This window comes from Eurosta solidaginis, chromosome 3 (assembly GCF_040869045.1).
Source record: "Eurosta solidaginis isolate ZX-2024a chromosome 3, ASM4086904v1, whole genome shotgun sequence".
Taxonomy (NCBI): domain Eukaryota; kingdom Metazoa; phylum Arthropoda; class Insecta; order Diptera; family Tephritidae; genus Eurosta; species Eurosta solidaginis.
The window spans coordinates 248038506-248057271 of record NC_090321.1 but is presented as its reverse complement, the minus strand read 5'-3'; the positions used below and the strand labels follow the sequence as shown (position 1 = coordinate 248057271).

The 18766-nt window shown below is 38.8% G+C and overlaps 2 protein-coding genes across 4 annotated transcripts in view; one reads left to right on the top strand and one right to left on the bottom strand.

The window, feature by feature from the left end:
- Window positions 1–1103, bottom strand: part of s-cup (stanley-cup) — a 56337-nt gene extending 55234 nt beyond the window's left edge. Inside the window, exon 1 of the mRNA XM_067775838.1 lies at window positions 926–1103. The gene's annotated coding sequence lies outside the window, so the exon portion shown is untranslated. The remainder of the gene's footprint in view (window positions 1–925) is intronic.
- Window positions 1–18468, top strand: part of fdl (fused lobes) — a 134013-nt gene extending 115545 nt beyond the window's left edge. For all 3 annotated transcript variants that reach the window (XM_067775836.1, XM_067775837.1, XM_067775835.1), the window contains 7 exons: window positions 947–1129; window positions 1242–2026; window positions 6642–7377; window positions 7450–7673; window positions 7742–7836; window positions 13296–13390; window positions 13457–18468. In XM_067775836.1, the coding sequence (XP_067631937.1) occupies window positions 966–1129; window positions 1242–2026; window positions 6642–7377; window positions 7450–7673; window positions 7742–7836; window positions 13296–13390; window positions 13457–13616 (2259 nt within the window). In that variant the 5' untranslated portion in view covers window positions 947–965 and the 3' untranslated portion in view covers window positions 13617–18468. The remainder of the gene's footprint in view (window positions 1–946; window positions 1130–1241; window positions 2027–6641; window positions 7378–7449; window positions 7674–7741; window positions 7837–13295; window positions 13391–13456) is intronic.
- Window positions 18469–18766: the final 298 nt, after the last annotated feature.

Below are 18766 nucleotides of genomic sequence, written 5' to 3'. Positions count from 1 at the left end.
CATATTCAACTGAGGGCCACTCCCTTTTAAAACCCTCATTAATACCTTTAATTTGATACCCATATCGTACAAACACATATATAATATCTATAATTCACCCCTGGTCCAGCCTTATGGCGATATCTCGAAAAGGCGTCCACTTACAGAGCTAACGCCCACTGCCTTTTAAAATACTCTTTAATACCTTCCATTTGATACCCATGGCATACAAACACATTCCAGGGTTACCATAGGTTAATTTTCTCACATGTCTCCAAAGCTCTCAGCTGAGCATGTAATGTTCGGTTTCACCCGATCTTAGCCTTTCTTACTTGTTTTGAACTTGTTAAGTTCGTTTTAGAACGATTTTTTTCGTTGAGTGTAGTCAATTTCTGAATTTAAATTGGAAATTCTTAACTTGAACTGTAATTTTCTGAACTTGAATTGTAATTTTCTGATCTTAAACCGGAAAAGGTCTAGAGACATTACCAAGTTCATTCAACTCCTTTTATGAAGTATCTAATCATAAATTTTAATATTCAATAATATTCGCCATTTAATTATGTTTTATTGTTTTACTTTAATCAGCCGGCGTTTTGACTATTGCTATTGTGTCCTATTTCAGTTGTTTGATTTGTTTTAAACCGATACCACAAAGCCCTTTTTTCCCCCCGTTTGGATATTAAGTGGTTATAGGTTATTGCAATTTAAAATGTTTTGTTGGAGAGCTTGTAACATTTGTAATTGGATTCCATTTACTACTTATAACATCGTTTACCTACAAATATTAGGAATTGAATAAAACATTCTTGGAATACATTTGGTTTATGGTGACTTAGTTTCTCTGCCATTGATTTAAAGTTCAAAAAATTTATTTTATCGTGATTTTTACTAAATGAAAAGGAATGTAGTACATGAAATAAAATAATAAAAAAAATAAATTTACCATTTCCATCGTGTTTTTCAGGTTTCGTCACATCCTTAAAATGGCCTTAACTGTGTCATTGCGCCGCGCTTTGTTAATGCTGCTGACTGCAACGGTATTCATACTAATGCTTTTATATTGGAATCAGGATGACATGAAGCCGCAATCATTTTTAGTAGAAAAATCGATGAAACGTCGAGTGGATGTAAATAAGCGACCGCCAATGTAAGTTGAATTCCGCTTCCGATCCTTTAAATTTTTGTCGGTTTCTGCTTCTACTTTTTACGTATGTATGTATGTATTTTGTATTTTGTATTTTTATAACTTTCTCCGCCAGACCTGACGAAAAACTCTGGACATATAAATGCGAAAATGAACGTTGCGTACGTCATTCATATTCCACCCATGAAGGTGGTGGAACGCCCACCGATCGTCGCATACCCTTCATGACATGTGCAATGACATGCGGCGAGGTGAATATTTGGCCGCATCCAACTATAAAAACTGCCATAAGTTCGGTATCGTTGAAATTCACAATGGAAGATGTTCAACTACAAATGGATACGCCACATAGCGACGTAGAAACGCAATTCAAACATGCATTTGCCTATTTTCTTAGCGATTTGCGACGCATTCAACGACTGCCCAGTCCAGATGATGGTGCGGAAGGTGTCGCTGGTGAGGATGAAGGTGGTGGTGGTTTTAGTCGTGAGCCAAGTGCCGATGCAGCTATGCGCTCTCCATTACCTGAACAGCAGCAACAGCAGCAGCAGCAGCAATCCAGTAGACAGCGCCGTGATACTTCGAAGGCGTCACATAATGTTTCTCATTCTGCTGCCGTTACTGCCGCCGCCGCTGGTGCTGGTGCTGGGAGTGATCAGAGTGTGCATCAGCCGCCAGATGCTTCCTATCATCGGCACAAACGTCGTCATGTCGATATTGGCAATGTTGTGGGTAATAGTTTAACTGAGAAAATAGCACCAGCTACCGTTTTTGGCAAAGTATTCCAAACACGTCATCATTTGGATGTAGACAAACTGTTGGTGCAGGTGGAGGTGCATAAATCCGGTGATATAAATTTGAACTTAGACACCGATGAGAGTTACAAACTTTCTGTTGCACGTAAGTAAATTACACTGATGTGAGTTTATTTTTATACTAAGCGTTCTGAGGTAGAAGTTTTATGTTTCATTCATTCATTTCATTTTATCATTCGTCTGTAGTCCTCAGCAGGTTTATGAAACATTTTATATGAAAAACACAAACGTACTCCATAATTCGAGTGGCGATCGGCAATAGAATTAAAATTTTGTTCATCGAGTCTTGCTTTCGTTTTACTATATTTCAGATTAGTGGCCAAATCTTTGCATCATTCCAAATTGTTGCCTTAGTCGAAACAGATTTCGAGGTTTTTCACTTTTCGATGCATAGATCGGAAGAAATGTCAAACGCACCGTAATTGCTGTAGTTGTTTGTTTTACACTGGAATGGCAGCTGTTGGCCGGAAAATAAAGTCCGAGTCACTCTGGTAAATAGAACTGGCTTCTGTGTGAGGTGAATTGCTACAGACGCGGCATCTGCATGTCCGTGGCATAAAACACATATCCTGTTTGGAACCGTCGACTACTTTCAACTGTGTTATTAAAAAAAAAACTAAATCCTTTTCACCTTCGAAAAAATTTAGGCAGAGCTTGTCTTTTTAATTTTTCGTACAAATTAACGGGTCGGGACCTACATACATGTTTTATGCCGTCTCTGAGACCATTAAGGTAACGTAGTGGATTACGGTTTTACCAAAGCCTAAACGTTTCTTCCTACTTGACTAACGATTTGCGTGCGCTCGTTTTTCGTCTGCTATTTTGATTGTTCTTGCCAGCTATGATAGGTCAACGGGAGTTGTTCTAGTGATTCATTATACGGCTGGTCTTGATCCAGTGCGATAGTAGGGACTGTTTTGAGAGCTATTATATTAGGGTTACAAGTTTAAAATTATTCTTCAGAAGTATGTATTATGTGATTTCTGCCGAGATACCTTCTCTGCTTCAGGCGAAATTTGCGGAAGATATGTTAGTTGGGAGTCTAATCTTACGCCTACGTAGGTAACTATCACTCGGGGCTATGTTTCCAGAAATGGTTCGATCCAAACTTTTAGGGATTTAATTAGTTGTGTAACACAACGCCATTAACGGGTTGCCAGCGCAAATTATAGCTTCTCCAAACCAATTGTCAACCTTACCTACCGGTGACCAATCCTATTTATTTAGCAGGCACGGCCCTTGCGACCCCAAGTTCCTCACAGAAGAATGTGGTTAGATGACCTACAAAACTTAACGTGGTCATAGCGAATCTTTCCCATGATGGTAGGGCTAGTACCTGAGGTTAGGTTAGATTATAGCTGCCCTGGTAGGGGAAGCTCACTTGGACAGCATGAAGGTCCGTTTTGATACCACATAAAATGACGGTGACGTAACTATAGCTACATAGAGAATGGTTACGTAGCAACAATATATATTTCTAATGAGATAAGGATCTCCGGGGGATCCTAGTGAGTCGCGACCGAAATACTTTCGCCTAGTTCTGGCAAAAGCTGGGCAATCAAGCATAAAGTGACTCAATTCCACTTCACAATCCTCCATACAGCTGCAACAGGATGGGGTTTCCAGTATATTGAGACGTACCGCATAGATTCCCATTGGACAGTGCACTGTCAAAACCCCAATGACCATTGATAGATGAGACTCATTGAACCCAATTATTACGGCAGACCTGCCATCCACTTCCGTCTAGAAGGATCTTGCTACCAAACGCTTGTTGAGCTGACACGAGGTCCATCTATGCTGGAGCAGACCAAAGGTGGCCAGCGGAATCTCGAAATCCCTACAGCCATATTCATCCGACTCCATTGTACCGATGCGGGCTAAGAGGTCGGCTTCCCATACAAGCGAGGTCAGGAACTCCTATACCACCCTAGATAGTTGAACTCAAAGCCTTGATAGACGCTTGAATATCAGAGTAGATGTTGAGTTCCCTAACCGTAGTAGCACTGGATAGCATTTCATCTACCGCATCCTTAATCGCAGCAATTTCCGCTTGGAAGATGCTGCAGTGTTCAGCCAACTTAAACTTACGAGGACTCACCTTATCGCTACAAGAACCAGAATTGCCAACCTCTAGCGGTATGTGCATATTGTTAGAAATATCAACTCTGTTTTCTCTGTTTTGTCAGCTACACTGTACGAGTGTAGCCACTGTTAACTGCGCATTATCATCATCATAATAATTGGCGCTTAACCGTCTAAGCGATTTTGGCCGTTTCGTAACAAATCACACCAGCTATCCCTGTTTCGCGATAACTGTCGCCGCCGATTGGAAGCACCAAGGAAAGTCAACTCCTCCCCCACCTGCCTATCCAAGCTTAGCGGAGGTACCCCCGTCTTCTGTTTCCATGGCGTAGTCATCGAAGGCTTTGAACTTTCATTAACTGCACTACTTTCACATCTGCGTGAAGCTCGTCATGCTGATTACAATTATGCTATGATTGCTTCAATGTCACCTGTGTATTCCGCTAAGGATGTATCAGTATTTCAAGTTTGACAACGTTCCATTGATCAGGAGGAATGATTTATCCTTAAGCTGCTTCGCATGCGCATTTCATGGTCCGCGGCCCGTTTGAGGTTTGTTGTATTTGCCAATTTGGCAATAGGGATAATAACGAAGTCTCAGGGTCACTGTGAGCAGGTATGGCTAGGAAAGGATAGAGCTTCCTTCTCAAGCTTAACAAATCGATGAAAGCACTTGCCGGAATATTTACCTGAAATAGGACGTTGGCGTATGGTACCAAGATCTAGGGATGAATAGCGCACGGAGTCGGAGTCGGTCACTTCCTTTTTTGGTGTCTAAGGTCACAGGCTAATCGAACCAGATCTGTGCGGATACGTCCTCTCGGTAACCTATCTGAAGCAAAGGAAATTGTTATTTCAATGGGAAAGTAGGTTGTGGATTAAACAAGTGCATTAAAAAGCCGGACCTCACTCAGAGCATTCACAATGGACGTAAATGTTTTCCTAAATGTCCCTCTCATATTTAACTTACCGTCATACTCCTTGTGGACAGATTTATTTTCTTACTTCGTCATAGATCACCTTAGTTGTGGTTGTCGCGGAAGGAGATATAAGTTGGAATCTCTTCGTTGGATCGTGTAGTGCTAAATATTGAGAGTTGTCTTGGTGAGCAGACCCCGCCTGTGTAGAGCCAGTTTCAATGACTCGGGAGGATATCCGTTACGGTTCAGTCAATACTAAAATTCTTATTTCTGTTCTTATTTGGGTTTATTCAATGATTTCAATTTATAATAGCAGACCCGCATACATTGTCGACACGAAATTTTGGTTTACCTTGTTATTTGAAAACCATTTCTTACTTTCTTTATCTCCCTTTTCCTCTCCAACTGCCTCTTCCCTTCCCTCCTTCATCTTCTTGCGTTTTCCATCTCCATCTTCCTCCCAATTTTTTACCTGCGTCAACTCCTTTCGTTTCATACCCACGCCGTAAAAACATTATCTAGGGCCACCTCTGGCTGAATTTAAAATACTTCCCCTTTTAATATCCCTGTGTGATACTCATATCGCTAAGACTCGTCGAGTGGTACCCATGGTCCCCATTTAGTTCTCAACACGAAAAGGATTGAGATATCAAAACAAAAGTCATTATACATCAGTGCTGCACTCGAGCGCTTCGTAGAGCTTCGGAAAACTATTCGACGTTTGCCTCCATACATGCCATGTGAGCATAGCGACAGAGATTCAGGGAAGCAAGCAGTCAATCAGTTCTAGCTGCTACTTTAAGCAGTAAATCGCTCATGGGGGGATGTTTCTTCTCAAGCATTCTCGATGTAAACACATACTAATACATAAAAAGTTTCATTTATATTCGGCGTTGTGTTCTACATTAAAGCCCTCATGTTGTTGTTGTTGTAGCGATAAGGTTGCTCCCCAAAGGTTTTGGGGAGTGTTATCGATGTAATGGTCCTTTGCCGGATACAGATCCGGTACGCTCTGGTACCACAGCACAATAAGGGTGCTAGCCCGACCATTTCATTTGATACCCATATTATATGGACAGATTCTACGGCTATCTGGGTCCACGCTTTGATCTTAATACCCTAGCTAAGAATATATTTACTGACCTTATGAATATACGTACAAAACTTTATAACAATCTGTCCAGTAGTTTCGAAACCTATTCAATAATAACAAACAAATATTTTCTCTGAATAATATTAGTTCACACTAGTCGGGTTCGGCAGCTGTAACTCACCCGCATAATGTTAAGAGAATTTCAAAAAATATCTACCATTTACTCCTTTCCATCTACCTTTTCATATCTACTTTTTCTTGCATTTCTCTCTTTCACCCAGTTCTTTCTTTATACCTCTCTCTTTTTCTGGCTCTACAACGACATATCCGTCTCTTTCTTTGCCATCTCCTTCAGTCATTCCTGAGAGCTCTCTCACGCTCCCCCACGGCGTCTGTTCCTCTCTCTTTATCTCTCCCTTCCCTGTTTCGAACTATTTATTTAATATAATTTTTCCGGCTATATCAGTTTCTGGTATGTATACTCCCTGAAACAAAGTGTGATATACGGTTAAACATTTTATATCTTGAATAATGCAATTAATGTACAAAATTTTTAAATTTAAATTAACGATACCAATCAAAAAACTAAATAACTATTCCAGATGAGAAACGTACTATTAAAATTCAACTCACAGCCAATTCCTTCTTTGGCGCTCGCCATGCCTTATCAACTTTGCAGCAGCTCATTTGGTATGATGACGATGATAATCTTTTGAGAATTCTATCGAAGGCAATCATAGTCGACACACCACGATTTCGTTTTCGTGGGCTCATGTTGGACACCTCGCGTCATTTCTTTTCAATAGAATCTATAAAACGCACTATAATCGGTATGTCGCATGCGAAGCTCAATCGTTTTCATTGGCACATCACCGATTCGCAAAGTTTTCCTTACGTTTCGAAACATTTTCCTGAAATGGCCATACATGGCGCTTACTCGGAACGTGAGATGTACACTTTGGATGATGTACGTGATGTGGCGGCATTTGCGCGTATACATGGTGTACAAGTGATACCAGAGATAGATGCGCCTGCGCACTCTGGTAATGGCTGGGAATGGGGGCCAAAACATGGACTGGGTGAATTAGCTTTGTGTGTAAATCAGCAACCTTGGAGTTTTTATTGTGGTGAACCGCCTTGTGGACAATTGAATCCTAAAAACAACAATACTTATTTGATATTACAGCGACTCTATGAGGAGCTCTTAAATGCTACCGGTCCAACAGATTATTTCCATCTTGGTGGTGATGAAGTGAATCTTGAGTGCTGGAGTCAATATTTTAATGATACAGATATGCGTGGACTGTGGTGTGATTTTATGCACAATGCATTGGCAAGGTATGGAAATGAGGAAGAAGCGTTATAATTTTCCAAATTTGCGTTTACCTTTTTTTTTTTTATTTCTTCTAGACTGAAAATTGCCAATAATAATTTGGAGCCGCGCGTGGTGAGTGTTTGGTCAAGTGGTTTGACAAATACAAAATGTCTTCCAAATAGCCGATTTGCTGTGCAAGTGTGGGGCGGTAGTACGTGGCAGGAGAACTATGATCTCATCGATAATGGTTTTAATGTGATTTTTTCACATGTGGATGCATGGTATTTAGACTGTGGCTTCGGTAATTGGCGTTCAACGGGTGAGTGTTTAATAAAAATCTATAACTCATATTTTGCGTTATTAACTCTGGCAAATTTTTTTATACAGGTGAGGGCGCTTGTTCGCCTTATCGCACTTGGCAGAATGTCTACAAACATAGACCATGGGAGCGTATGAGGCTAAATAAAGCGCAGAGAAAGCAGGTACGTATTTCATTCATGGGTCATTCATTAGTAGGTGAGGTTAGGTTAAAATGGCCTCCTCCGTTGCCCGCGGAGACTCACTTAGGCCATTGTGGACCGTTGTGATACCACGAAGAGCCCTTGTTTCTCTTCTGTAAAACGTGGTTCATACTCTCATTAAGCTAAATCAGCGCGTTTGCCTAATGTGTAGTAGAATTTCGTTTATATTTGCCGGTTCTTGCTCCGCGAGGCATCCAATGAAGTGTCCGTTGAGACAACGGTAGCTGGTCTTCGACAGAGCGGGACAATGGCATAGATAATACTCTACGCTTTCTATCCTTTATCGTCCCTGTAGCTGTGGCAGAAGCACTATGGAAGCTCATAAGACAGTGTAAGAATAACCACTAATGGGGTAATAAAGAGACGATTCAGATGTATGACCGATTGCGATCTCTTTCGGCCAGGTGGGGCCAGATTTGTCTGAACACTCTACTTGTTGGTTCCATGATCCATCTCGCGTTAGCTTATTCCGTCAACTGCGATCGAAACCAGAGCTTGAAGTTATTTAGAGGAGAATTCACCCAGCCAGCAAAGATGATTGTTTTAAAGCTGGCGCCTTCCCTTAATAGCTCACAGTTTCCTGAGATGTAACTGTGGCCTGTGACCCTTATTATGCTCATGCTGCACTTATCAGCTAGCTTGTTTAGAGCTTTCCTGTACTTTAATGCAACTAGTGGCGATGTATCACCCCATTTCAGTGATTTTATGGCAGCTTGGCTGTAGGAAAGAAATGTAAATAGATTTACTCATTCATTAGTTGCATCTTCTTCTTGAAGTGACAGGGAGACTCCCCGAACGTTGTGGGGAGTTTAATCGATGCTCATGGAGTAATAGTGGAGTACGTTTTGATATATAGCACCATTAAGGTACTATCCCGACCATCTCATCAACGACTTGATATGACCACGTTGAACCCTCCAGGCCATACAACACCCTCCTACGGTGTGGAGCTTAGATCGCCAGAGCCTCGCCTGCTTAAGAAACAAGATTCTCCACGGGTAGACGAGGTTGGCAATTGGGTTGCAGAAGCTGTAAATTGCGCTGGCATCCGCTTGAATCCCAATCTGTCTTATCTACAGTTTTTGAATAAATCTTTCGCCTTTTACTTAAAATTTCCGTGGAGAGGGGCAATGAGAAGAAGGACTCGACGCGTATGGACTCCGCTTTTGGCTTTTTATACTCAGCGTGATTTGCACACAGAGTATATTAGCTTTGATTGGATAACGATTGGTTGTACAGGTATAAAGGAATTGAGATAGATATAGACTTACATATATCAAAATCATCAGTATCGGAAAAAAATTTGATTGAGCCATGTCCGTCCGTCCGTCCGTTAACACGATAACTTGAGTAAATATTGAGATATCTTCACCAAATTTGGTACATGAGCTTATCTGGACCCAGAATAAATTGGTATTGAAAATGAGCGAAATCGGATGATAACCACGCCCACTTTTTATATATATAACAAACACAAAAAACCTGATTATTTAGTAAATGATACACCTAGAATGTTGAAATTTGACATGTGGACTGATATTGAGACTCTTGATAAAAATTTGAAAAACATTTTTTAAATGGGCGTGGTACCGCCCACTTGTGATAAAATCAATTTTACAAATATTATTAATCATAACTCAAAAATCGTTAAATATATCGTAATCAAATTTTGCAGAGGGGTTACCTTTCCTATAAGGAATGCTTTGAAGAAAAATTAACGAAAGCGCTTAAGGACCACGCCCACTTTTATATAAAAGATATTTAAAAGTGTCGTGGACGAATAAAATAAGCTATATCTTTGGAAAAAAGAGATTTATATCAATGGTATTTCATTTCCTAAGTGGATTTATAACAGTAAATAGGAAAAACTTCAAACTTAAAAAAATGGGCGTGACACCGCCCCTTTTATGACTAAGCAATTTTCTATGTTTCGGGAGCCATAACTCCAAGAAAAATTAACGGATCGTAATAAAATTGGGTACACAAATTTTCCCTATAGCGGGAGCCATAACTCCACGAAAAATTAACGGATCGTAATAAAATTGGGTACACAAATTTTCCCTATAGCGGGAAATATTTTTAGTAAAAATGGACGGGATCGCTTAAAGACCACGGCAACTTAGATATAAAACAAGTTTAAAAGAGTCGTAGACTAGAATAATAAGCTATAACTTAAAAAAACAAGTAAGGAAGGTTAATATCGGTTGTAACCGAACATTACATACTCCGTTGAGAGCTATGGTGAAAACATAAGGGAAAATAACCATGTAGGAAAATGAACCGAAGGTAACATTGGAATGTGTTTGTATGACATGTGTATCAAATGAAAAGTATTAAAGAGTATTTTATGAGGGAGTGGGCCGTAGTTCTATAGGTGGACCCCATTTAGGAATATCGCCATAAAGGTGGACCAGGGCTGACTCTAGAATTTGTTTGTACGATATGGGTATCAAATGAAAGATGTTAATGAGAATTTTAAAAGGCGTGGGCTTAGTTTTATAGGTGGACGCCTTTTCGAGATATCGCCATAAAGGTGGACCAGGGGTGACCCTAGAATTTGTTTGTACGATATGGGTATCAAACGAAAGGGGTTAATGAGTATTTTAAAAGGGAGTGATTCTTAGTTCCATAGGTGGACGCCGTTTCGAGATATCGCCATAAAGGTGGACCAAGGGTGACCCTAGAATTTGTTTGTACGATATGGGTATCAAACGAAAGGGGTTAATGAGTATTTTAAAAGGGATTGGGCCTTAGTTCTATAGGTGGACGCCTTTTCGAGATATCGCCATAAAGGTGGACCAGGGGTGACTCTAGAATGCGTTTGTACAATATGGGTATCAAACGAAAGGTGTTAATGAGTATTTTAAAAAGGAGTGGGCCTTAGTTCTATAGGTGCACGCATTTTCGAGATATCGCTATAAAGGTGGACCAGGGGTGACTTTTGTTTGTACGATATGGGTATCAAATGAAAGGTGTTAGTGAGTCTTTTGAAAAGAGAGTGGACCTTAGTTCTATAGGTGGTCGCCTTTTCGAGATATAGCCATAAAGGTGGACCAGGGATGACTCTAGAATATCTTTGTACGATATGGGTATCAAATTAAAGGTATTAATGAGGGTTCTAAAAGGGAGTGTTAGTAGTTGTATAGGAGGTCGCCTTTTCGAGATATCGCCATAAAGGTGGACCAGGGGTGACTCTAGAATGCGTTTGTACAATATGGGTATCAAACGAAAGGTGTTAATGAGTATTTTAAAATGGAGTGGGCCTTAGTTCTATAGGTGCACGCCTTTTCGAGATATCGATATAAAGGTGGACCAGGGGTGACTCTAGACTTTGTTTGTACGATATGGGTATCAAATGAAAGGTGTTAGTGAGTCTTTTTAAAAGAGAGTGGGCCTTAGTTCTATTGGTGGTGGCCTTTTCGAGATATAGCCATAAAGGTGGACCAGGGGTGACTCTAGAATATGTTTGTACGATATGGGTATCAAATTAAAGGTATTAATGAGGGTTTTAAAAGGGAGTGGCCCTTAGTTGTATATATGAAGGCGTTTTCGAGATATCGACCAAATGTGGACCAGGGTGACCCAGAACATCATCTGTCGGGTACCGCTAATTTATTTATATATGTAATACCACGAACAGTATTCCTGCCAAGATTTCAACGGTTTTTTATTTCGCCCTGCAGAACTTTTTCATTTTCTTCTACTTAATATGGTAGTTGTCACACCCATTTTACAAAGTTTTTTTCTAAAGTTATTTTTTGCGTCAATAAACCAATCCAATTACCATGTTTCATCCATTTTTTCATATTTGGTATAGAATTATGGCATTTTTTTAATTTTTCGTAATTTTCGATTTCGAAAAAGTGGGCGTGGTCATAGTCCGATTTCGGCCATTTTTTATACCAAGATAAAGTGAGTTGAGATAAGTATGTGAACTAAGTTTAGTAAAGATATATCGATTTTTGCTCAGGTTATCATGTTAACGGCCAAGCGGAAGGACAGGCGGTCGACTGTGTATAAAAACTGGGCGTGGCTTCAACCGATTTTGCCCATTTTCACCGAAAACAGTTACCGTCATAGAATCTATGCCCCTACCAAATTTCACAAGGATTGGTCAATTTTTGTTCGACTTATGGCATTAAAAGTATTCTAGACGAATTAAATGAAAAAGGGCGGAGCCACGCCCATTTTGAAATTTTCTTTTATTTTTGTATTTTGTTACACCATATCATTACTGTAGTTGAATGTTGACATAATTTACTTATATACTGTAAAGATATTACATTTTTTCTTAAAATTTGACTTAAAAATTTTTTTTTTTTAAAAGTGGGCGTGGTCGTTCTCCGATTTTGCTAATTTTTATTAAGCATACATATAGTAATAAGAGTAACGTTCTTGCCAAATTTCATTATGATATCTTCACTGCCAAATTACAGCTTGCAAAACTTTTAAATTACCTTCTTTTAAAAGTGGGCGGTGTCACGCCCATTGTCCAAAATTTTACTCATTTTCTATTCTGCGTCATAAGTTCAACTCACCTACCAAGTTTCATCGCTTTATCCGTCTTTGGTAATGAATTATCGCACTTTTTCGGTTTTTCGAAATTTTCGATATCTAAAAAGTGGGCGTGGTTATGGTCCGATATTGTTCATTTTAAATAGCGATCTGAGATGAGTGCTCAGGAACCTACATACCAAATTTCATCAAGATATCTCAAAATTTACTCAAGTTATCGTGTTAACGGACGGACGGACGGACATGGCTCAATCAAATTTTTTTTCGATCCTGATGATTTTGATATATGGAAGTCTATATCTATCTCGATTCCTTTATACCTGTACAACCAACCGTTATCCAATCAAAGTTAATATACTCTGTGAGCTCTGCTCAACTGAGTATAAAAATAGTTTTGAATCAATGATATTTCACTTATCAAGTTTTATTGTAAGAGGAAATGGGGAGACGTTTTTTTTAAATGGGCGGTGCCACGTGTTATGTAGAAAAGTAATTTATCTGAAATGGAATATACAATTGAAGCTCACGCTGAGTATATAATGTTCGGTTACACCGGAACTTGGACACCTTTACTTGTTTTATTTAAATTTCTGGAATCGTATAAGTTGACTTATCATGAAAGGTGATGTAATCCCATTTCGAAAAGGATTTCGAAAAAATTCTAACAATTCGAAAAGGTTCTAAAAGCCTTGATGATAATTTCTAAATTTTTATTGCAGCTTTATAGTTCGACTAATCTTAGGCTGACAAATTAGAAGTTCAATTGAAGTCTCTCAAAATTCGTATAGGTTTTTGACCACTTATTTTAATTGAAGGGTGCTATCGAGTTTCTTCCATATACATATTTTTTACTTGCGGGGCTACTCTTTATTCAGTACCTTTACATTTTTTTTTTATCTTTTTAGGTACTTGGCGGCGAGGCGTGCCTGTGGACCGAACAAACCGATGAATATCAATTGGATAATCGATTATGGCCACGTGCAGCGGCGCTGGGTGAGAGGTAAAAAGCTATATAATCCTTAGTTATTAGTATTATTATTTTAAATTTCCAATTCTATACACTTAGACTATGGAGCGATTTGGATGATGATCGTGAATTTGATGTTGTGCCACGCGATGTCTTCAAACGTATGTCCGTATTTCGTAATCGACTTGTGGAATTGGGTTTAGAGGCCGAACCGATATTTCCCAAATATTGTGCACAACATCCAGGCGAATGTATTTGATATTATTTCTAATTGCCAGATACTAAAACAAAACTAAAATTTGCATTTGTATATATGTATTTTTATGAACACGCGCATATGGTGCGTAAGAAAATAATGGAATATCTAACTTATTTCTCAGTTTGGATCGATATGTGCCTAAAAGAGTGTGTAAAATGTATGTCACAGTTTTCGAAATTACTATTAGGTTTTAATTTTATGCAACTACATTTATTTTACTAAGCTATGACAACAAACTTTTTTGGTATATATTGAAACGATTTTCCGTTATCCATTGTCAAACCGGTTTCGGCATTGTGCCATCATCAGTGTAATTTTTCGTTCGTTCCGTTTTGTATAAAAACCAAATTTGTCAAGGCAAGCCGGAAAATGGTTCCAATATACATCAATTATCCACCCTGTCGGAAATCAGCAAAACAAAACTAATCAACTTTTTTGGCCTTGTTATATATTTGGTTTATGCGCAACATATCAACGGCTGAGTATGCATATTATTGGCTGCCAGTTCGAAAACGCCATATAACAAAATATTTTTCAAAAAACCGCTACGCCCCAATTCAGACAAATAAACTCCATTTTATGTTTTTCTCCCTACATCACTTCTAAATGGACGTTATTTACAAGTTTTGAGAGATAGGGCGTTTTCGAATTGACAGCCGAGATGGGATGATATTTCTCTCAGCAGTCGGTATACTCCCTTGCAATAATATAAGCACGCATTCATATTGACATGTTTTCAATATTTATTTTATTTAGTTTAAGATTTGTATATTATCTGGGCCGGTATCGTGTTACACGATCCGTGATCGAAATCCATTATTTAAATCACAATAATTCTGAAATGGAGAATACTTTGAATGACATATCGTTAGCTTAATGTGAAAATGTGCTAAGTTACTTCTTTTGAAAAATTGTATTTTAATGTAGTTTTAAAACTGAATTCAAAATACATCGATCACAAAAAAAAAAAAATATTTAAATTTACAATTTTTACGTTCTGTGGGCAATGATGTATAAATGTGCTAAGTCGAAGGCTTTGGGGAGAGTTACCGATGTTGATGTCCCTTTGCCGGATATAGATCCGGTACTTTTCGGTAACAAAGCATCATTAAGGTACTACTAGCTCGACCATCTCGGGAACGATTTATATGACCACATTAAACCTTCTAGGCCATCCCGCCCTCCCCACCCCCTAGCTCCATGAGGAACTTGGGGTCGCCAGAGCCTCGGCTGTCAATAAAACAGTATTCGCCACGGTTAGGTGAGTTGACAATTGGGTTGGAGAAGCTATATATTGTGCTGGCAACCCCTTGAAACTGGATTTACCCAATTGAGACATGCCTTTGGTGTATGATAAATGCTTTGCGCTGACTATAATCTACTTCAATTCTTACATGTCGATAACTACATGCTTTCTTACAGGCTAGTTAAAAATAGAAAACAATTCCAGCTTAAACTTATATAATCTGTTATTAAAATTAATAACATTATTGAATCGATTTGCTAAATGTATAGTCCTAGTTATAGGATCATTCATAGCATAATTCGTTTTGAGTTATTTGGATAAATAATCTATTATGCCGAAGATCACGCATTGGAATATATGGAATAAACAAAGTAGATAAATCAGAGCAATTTATGCTCAAGTTTATTACATTATAGGCAAGCATGAGTGAGATAAAAGTTCTTCTGTCATGCAAAGCCTATTATATTATGGGAGGCCGTCTGGCCAGTGAAGCATACGTAAACCAATTTTGTAAATATTTTTGGAATTTCTTCAATTTTATAGAAGTTGGATTCATAGAAAGGATTCCATATTATTGAGCAATATTCAATACCACTTCTGACGAAGGATATATAAAGTGCCTTCGCCGTGGACTCTAAAGTCACTGGTGTTACGTCTACTGAACACAACCATTGCAACAAATTTTGAAACAACGAAATCACTGTGTCTAGAAAAAGAGAGTTTGGAGTCAAAAATTACAACCAAGTCTTTCCTCTCTTGACAACGATTAAGAGATTTAGCATTTAGTTTGTAGATAAAGTATGTGGCAGTTGTCTTTATGGAATAAGACACAACACAGCATTTGTTTGAATTTAAAAATAAGTTATTGTCTGCGCACTATCCGGCAAAAGAGTCCAGATCAGAACCGTTAGAAATAAAATAAATAAATAAATGTAAGGCGCGATAACCTCCGAAGATTTTAGGCCGAGCTTCTCTTCCAATTTACGTCGTGCTCCTTTTTTTAATTTTTCCCACAAATTGGGACCTACTTGTTTTATGCCGACTCCGAACGGCATCTGCGAGGCAGATGAGTTTTGACTGAGAGCTTTTCATGGCAGAAATACACTCGGGAGTGCTTGCCAAACACTGCCGAGGGGCGACCCCGCTTAGACAAATTTTCTTCTAATTAAAAAACCTTATTTCTAAAAGTTTGATGTTGCTTTGACCGGGGTGTGAACCCAGGGCATTCGGTGTGGTAGGCGGAGCACGCTACCATCACACCACGGTGGTCGCCAATAGTTAGAAATAGTTTGACAAATAAAAAGTACTTTTTGTGAAATATATAGTTTTAGTGTTATATTTCAATCATTAAAGGGTATGAGTGATGGGGAAACATATTGAGTAAAAAGTGCTAAGTCAGGAGAAAAAATTAGTTTTGAGTGAGGAAATTGTGCTAAGTCATAAAATAGCTGCTGGGTTAGCATACATGATTTTTTTTTTCTTTTTCAAATCTTCTACATTCAAAAGTATTGGAACTAAGGTATCTTTATTCACAGTTTTGAAAAAAAGGTTATTTCAAAAATTATTAATTTTTTTTCGTCTCTTGTAAAATTCGTAAAAAGTGACTTAGCACATTTTCACATTAAGCTAACGATATGTTTACTAGTTACCATACTCACGCACTAGACCCATGTTTTATTACAATATTTATAAATAGTTTGAATGTTTCATATTTATCATTTGAGTCAAATATGTTTTTCGTCCGTGATCGTATAACAGGATATGGGCCCTGCTCTAAAGTTTTTTTTTAGTTTTTAAAATAATAAAATTTAAAAACTTACATGTTTTTTTTTTTGTACAAAATTTAAAAAACTAAAACTTGTATCCCTAGCTTTGCTCTTCCCATTAAATTTTAGTCCATCAAAGCACAAATTTTAAACTGCTTGTTGGAATTTTTTATGTAAAGAAATGCATGTATGCCTGCGAGTATGCAAATGGCAGTAAAAATTATTTGCAAATCAGTAGTTGTCGATAAACCGATTACCCACGTAGTGCCTTAACCGTTAGTGATATATAGCACCCTACTTGCAGATTAATCCACAATTTACGTTTCTATTGTTAAAGGTTCAATTTCAATATGCGACTGATTGGTTGATCGATCAGTGCTGATTACTAACTTATTTTTGTGTATATCCCTGCAAAAATCGCGAGTACTCCATGCATGCATGTATGGAGTACTCGCTATGGACCAACCGAGTGTTCCAAAATTAACCACAATTCATACAAAAAATATGGTCCAATTAACATTGCGATGTCCTAGGATGGGACCATATACTCCAGCTCCGCATTACGTCGGAGTAATCCATGGAGTACCCACAGTCCAATAAACATCGTGTAGTGATTAAAATCGTTAAAAACGAGCAATGATCGGCTTACAATATGTTCGTGAAGAAATATGAGTTGGTCCATTGCTGCATTACAGTGGAGTACTATGGTAAGTACTCCAGTGGACCGCATGCTCCAACGATTTTTGCAGGGATCTCATGAACAAATCAAAATTTCAAAATTTTTGTATTCTTACAATTACATTACAGTACATTAAACCTCAATTTGATTTAAGGCTATCATCAACGGTTAAGGCGCTACGTGGGCTAATTAGTTTATCGCTAACTACTGCCGATTTGTGTATATCTCTTCAACCAAAGCAAAGGCTAACGTTTTTTGTTTTACAATATATAGGTACCCACTTGAAGATTAATCCACAATTTGACATAAACTTTTATCATTCAGTGCAAAATGGGAATTAATCGGTAAACAAATGACCCAGATTCTAAATTGTACTACATCTCTTGAATCAAGGAAGATTTTTTAAACTTTTTTTGTATTATATAGCTACCTATGTACGTAAAATTTTTTTAAGTGAAACTACCTTCAATATTTATTACTTACTTAATTGGCGCTTAACCGTCTAAACGGTTATGGCCGTCCAACAAGGCGCGCCAGCCGCTCCTTCGCTCCGCCAACCGGCGCCAATTGGTCACACCAAGGGAGTTTAAATCGTTTTCCACCTGGTCCTTCCAACGGAGTGGGGGCCGCCCTCTACCTCTGCTTCCATAGGCGGGTTCCGATAGGAACACTATCTTGGCCGGAGCATCATCTTTCATTCGCATAACATGGCCTAGCCAGCGCAGCCGCTGCGTTTTAATTCGCTGGACTATGTTGATGTCTGCGTATAGCTCGTACAGCTCATCATTAAATCTTCTTCGGTACTCGCCATCGCCAACGCGTAGAGGTCCATAAATCTTTCGAAGAACTTTTCTCTCGAACACTCCCAAAGCCGCTTCATCTGCTGTTGTCATGGTCCATGCTTCTGCCCCATATAGCAGGACGGGTACGATAAGTGACTTGTAGAGTATGATTTTCGTTCGCCGAGAGAGGACTTTACTTTTCAATTGCCTACCTAGTCCAAAGTAGCATTTATTGGCAAGATTGATTCTTCGCTGGATTTCAGTGCTGATGTTGTTGCTAGTGTTGATGCTGGTTCCCAAATAAAAGAAGTCTTTTACTATTTCGAAATTATGGCTGCCAACAGTAGCGTGGTTGCCAAGGCGCATATGCGCTGACTCTTTGCTCGATGACAGCAGGTACTTCGTTTTGCCCTCATTCACCATCAAACCCATCTTTACCGCTTCTTTTTCCAGCTTGGAGTAAGCAGAACTAACAGCGCGGGTGTTTAGGCCGATGATATCAATGTCATCAGCATATGCCAGTAATTGCACGCTTTTATAGTATATTGTTCCAGTGCGGTTAAGTTCTGCAGCTAGTATAATTTTCTCCAGCATCAAATTAAAGAAATCGCACGATACGGGGTCACCCTGTCTGAAACCTCGTTTAGTTTCGAACGGCTCGGAGAGGTCCTTCCCAA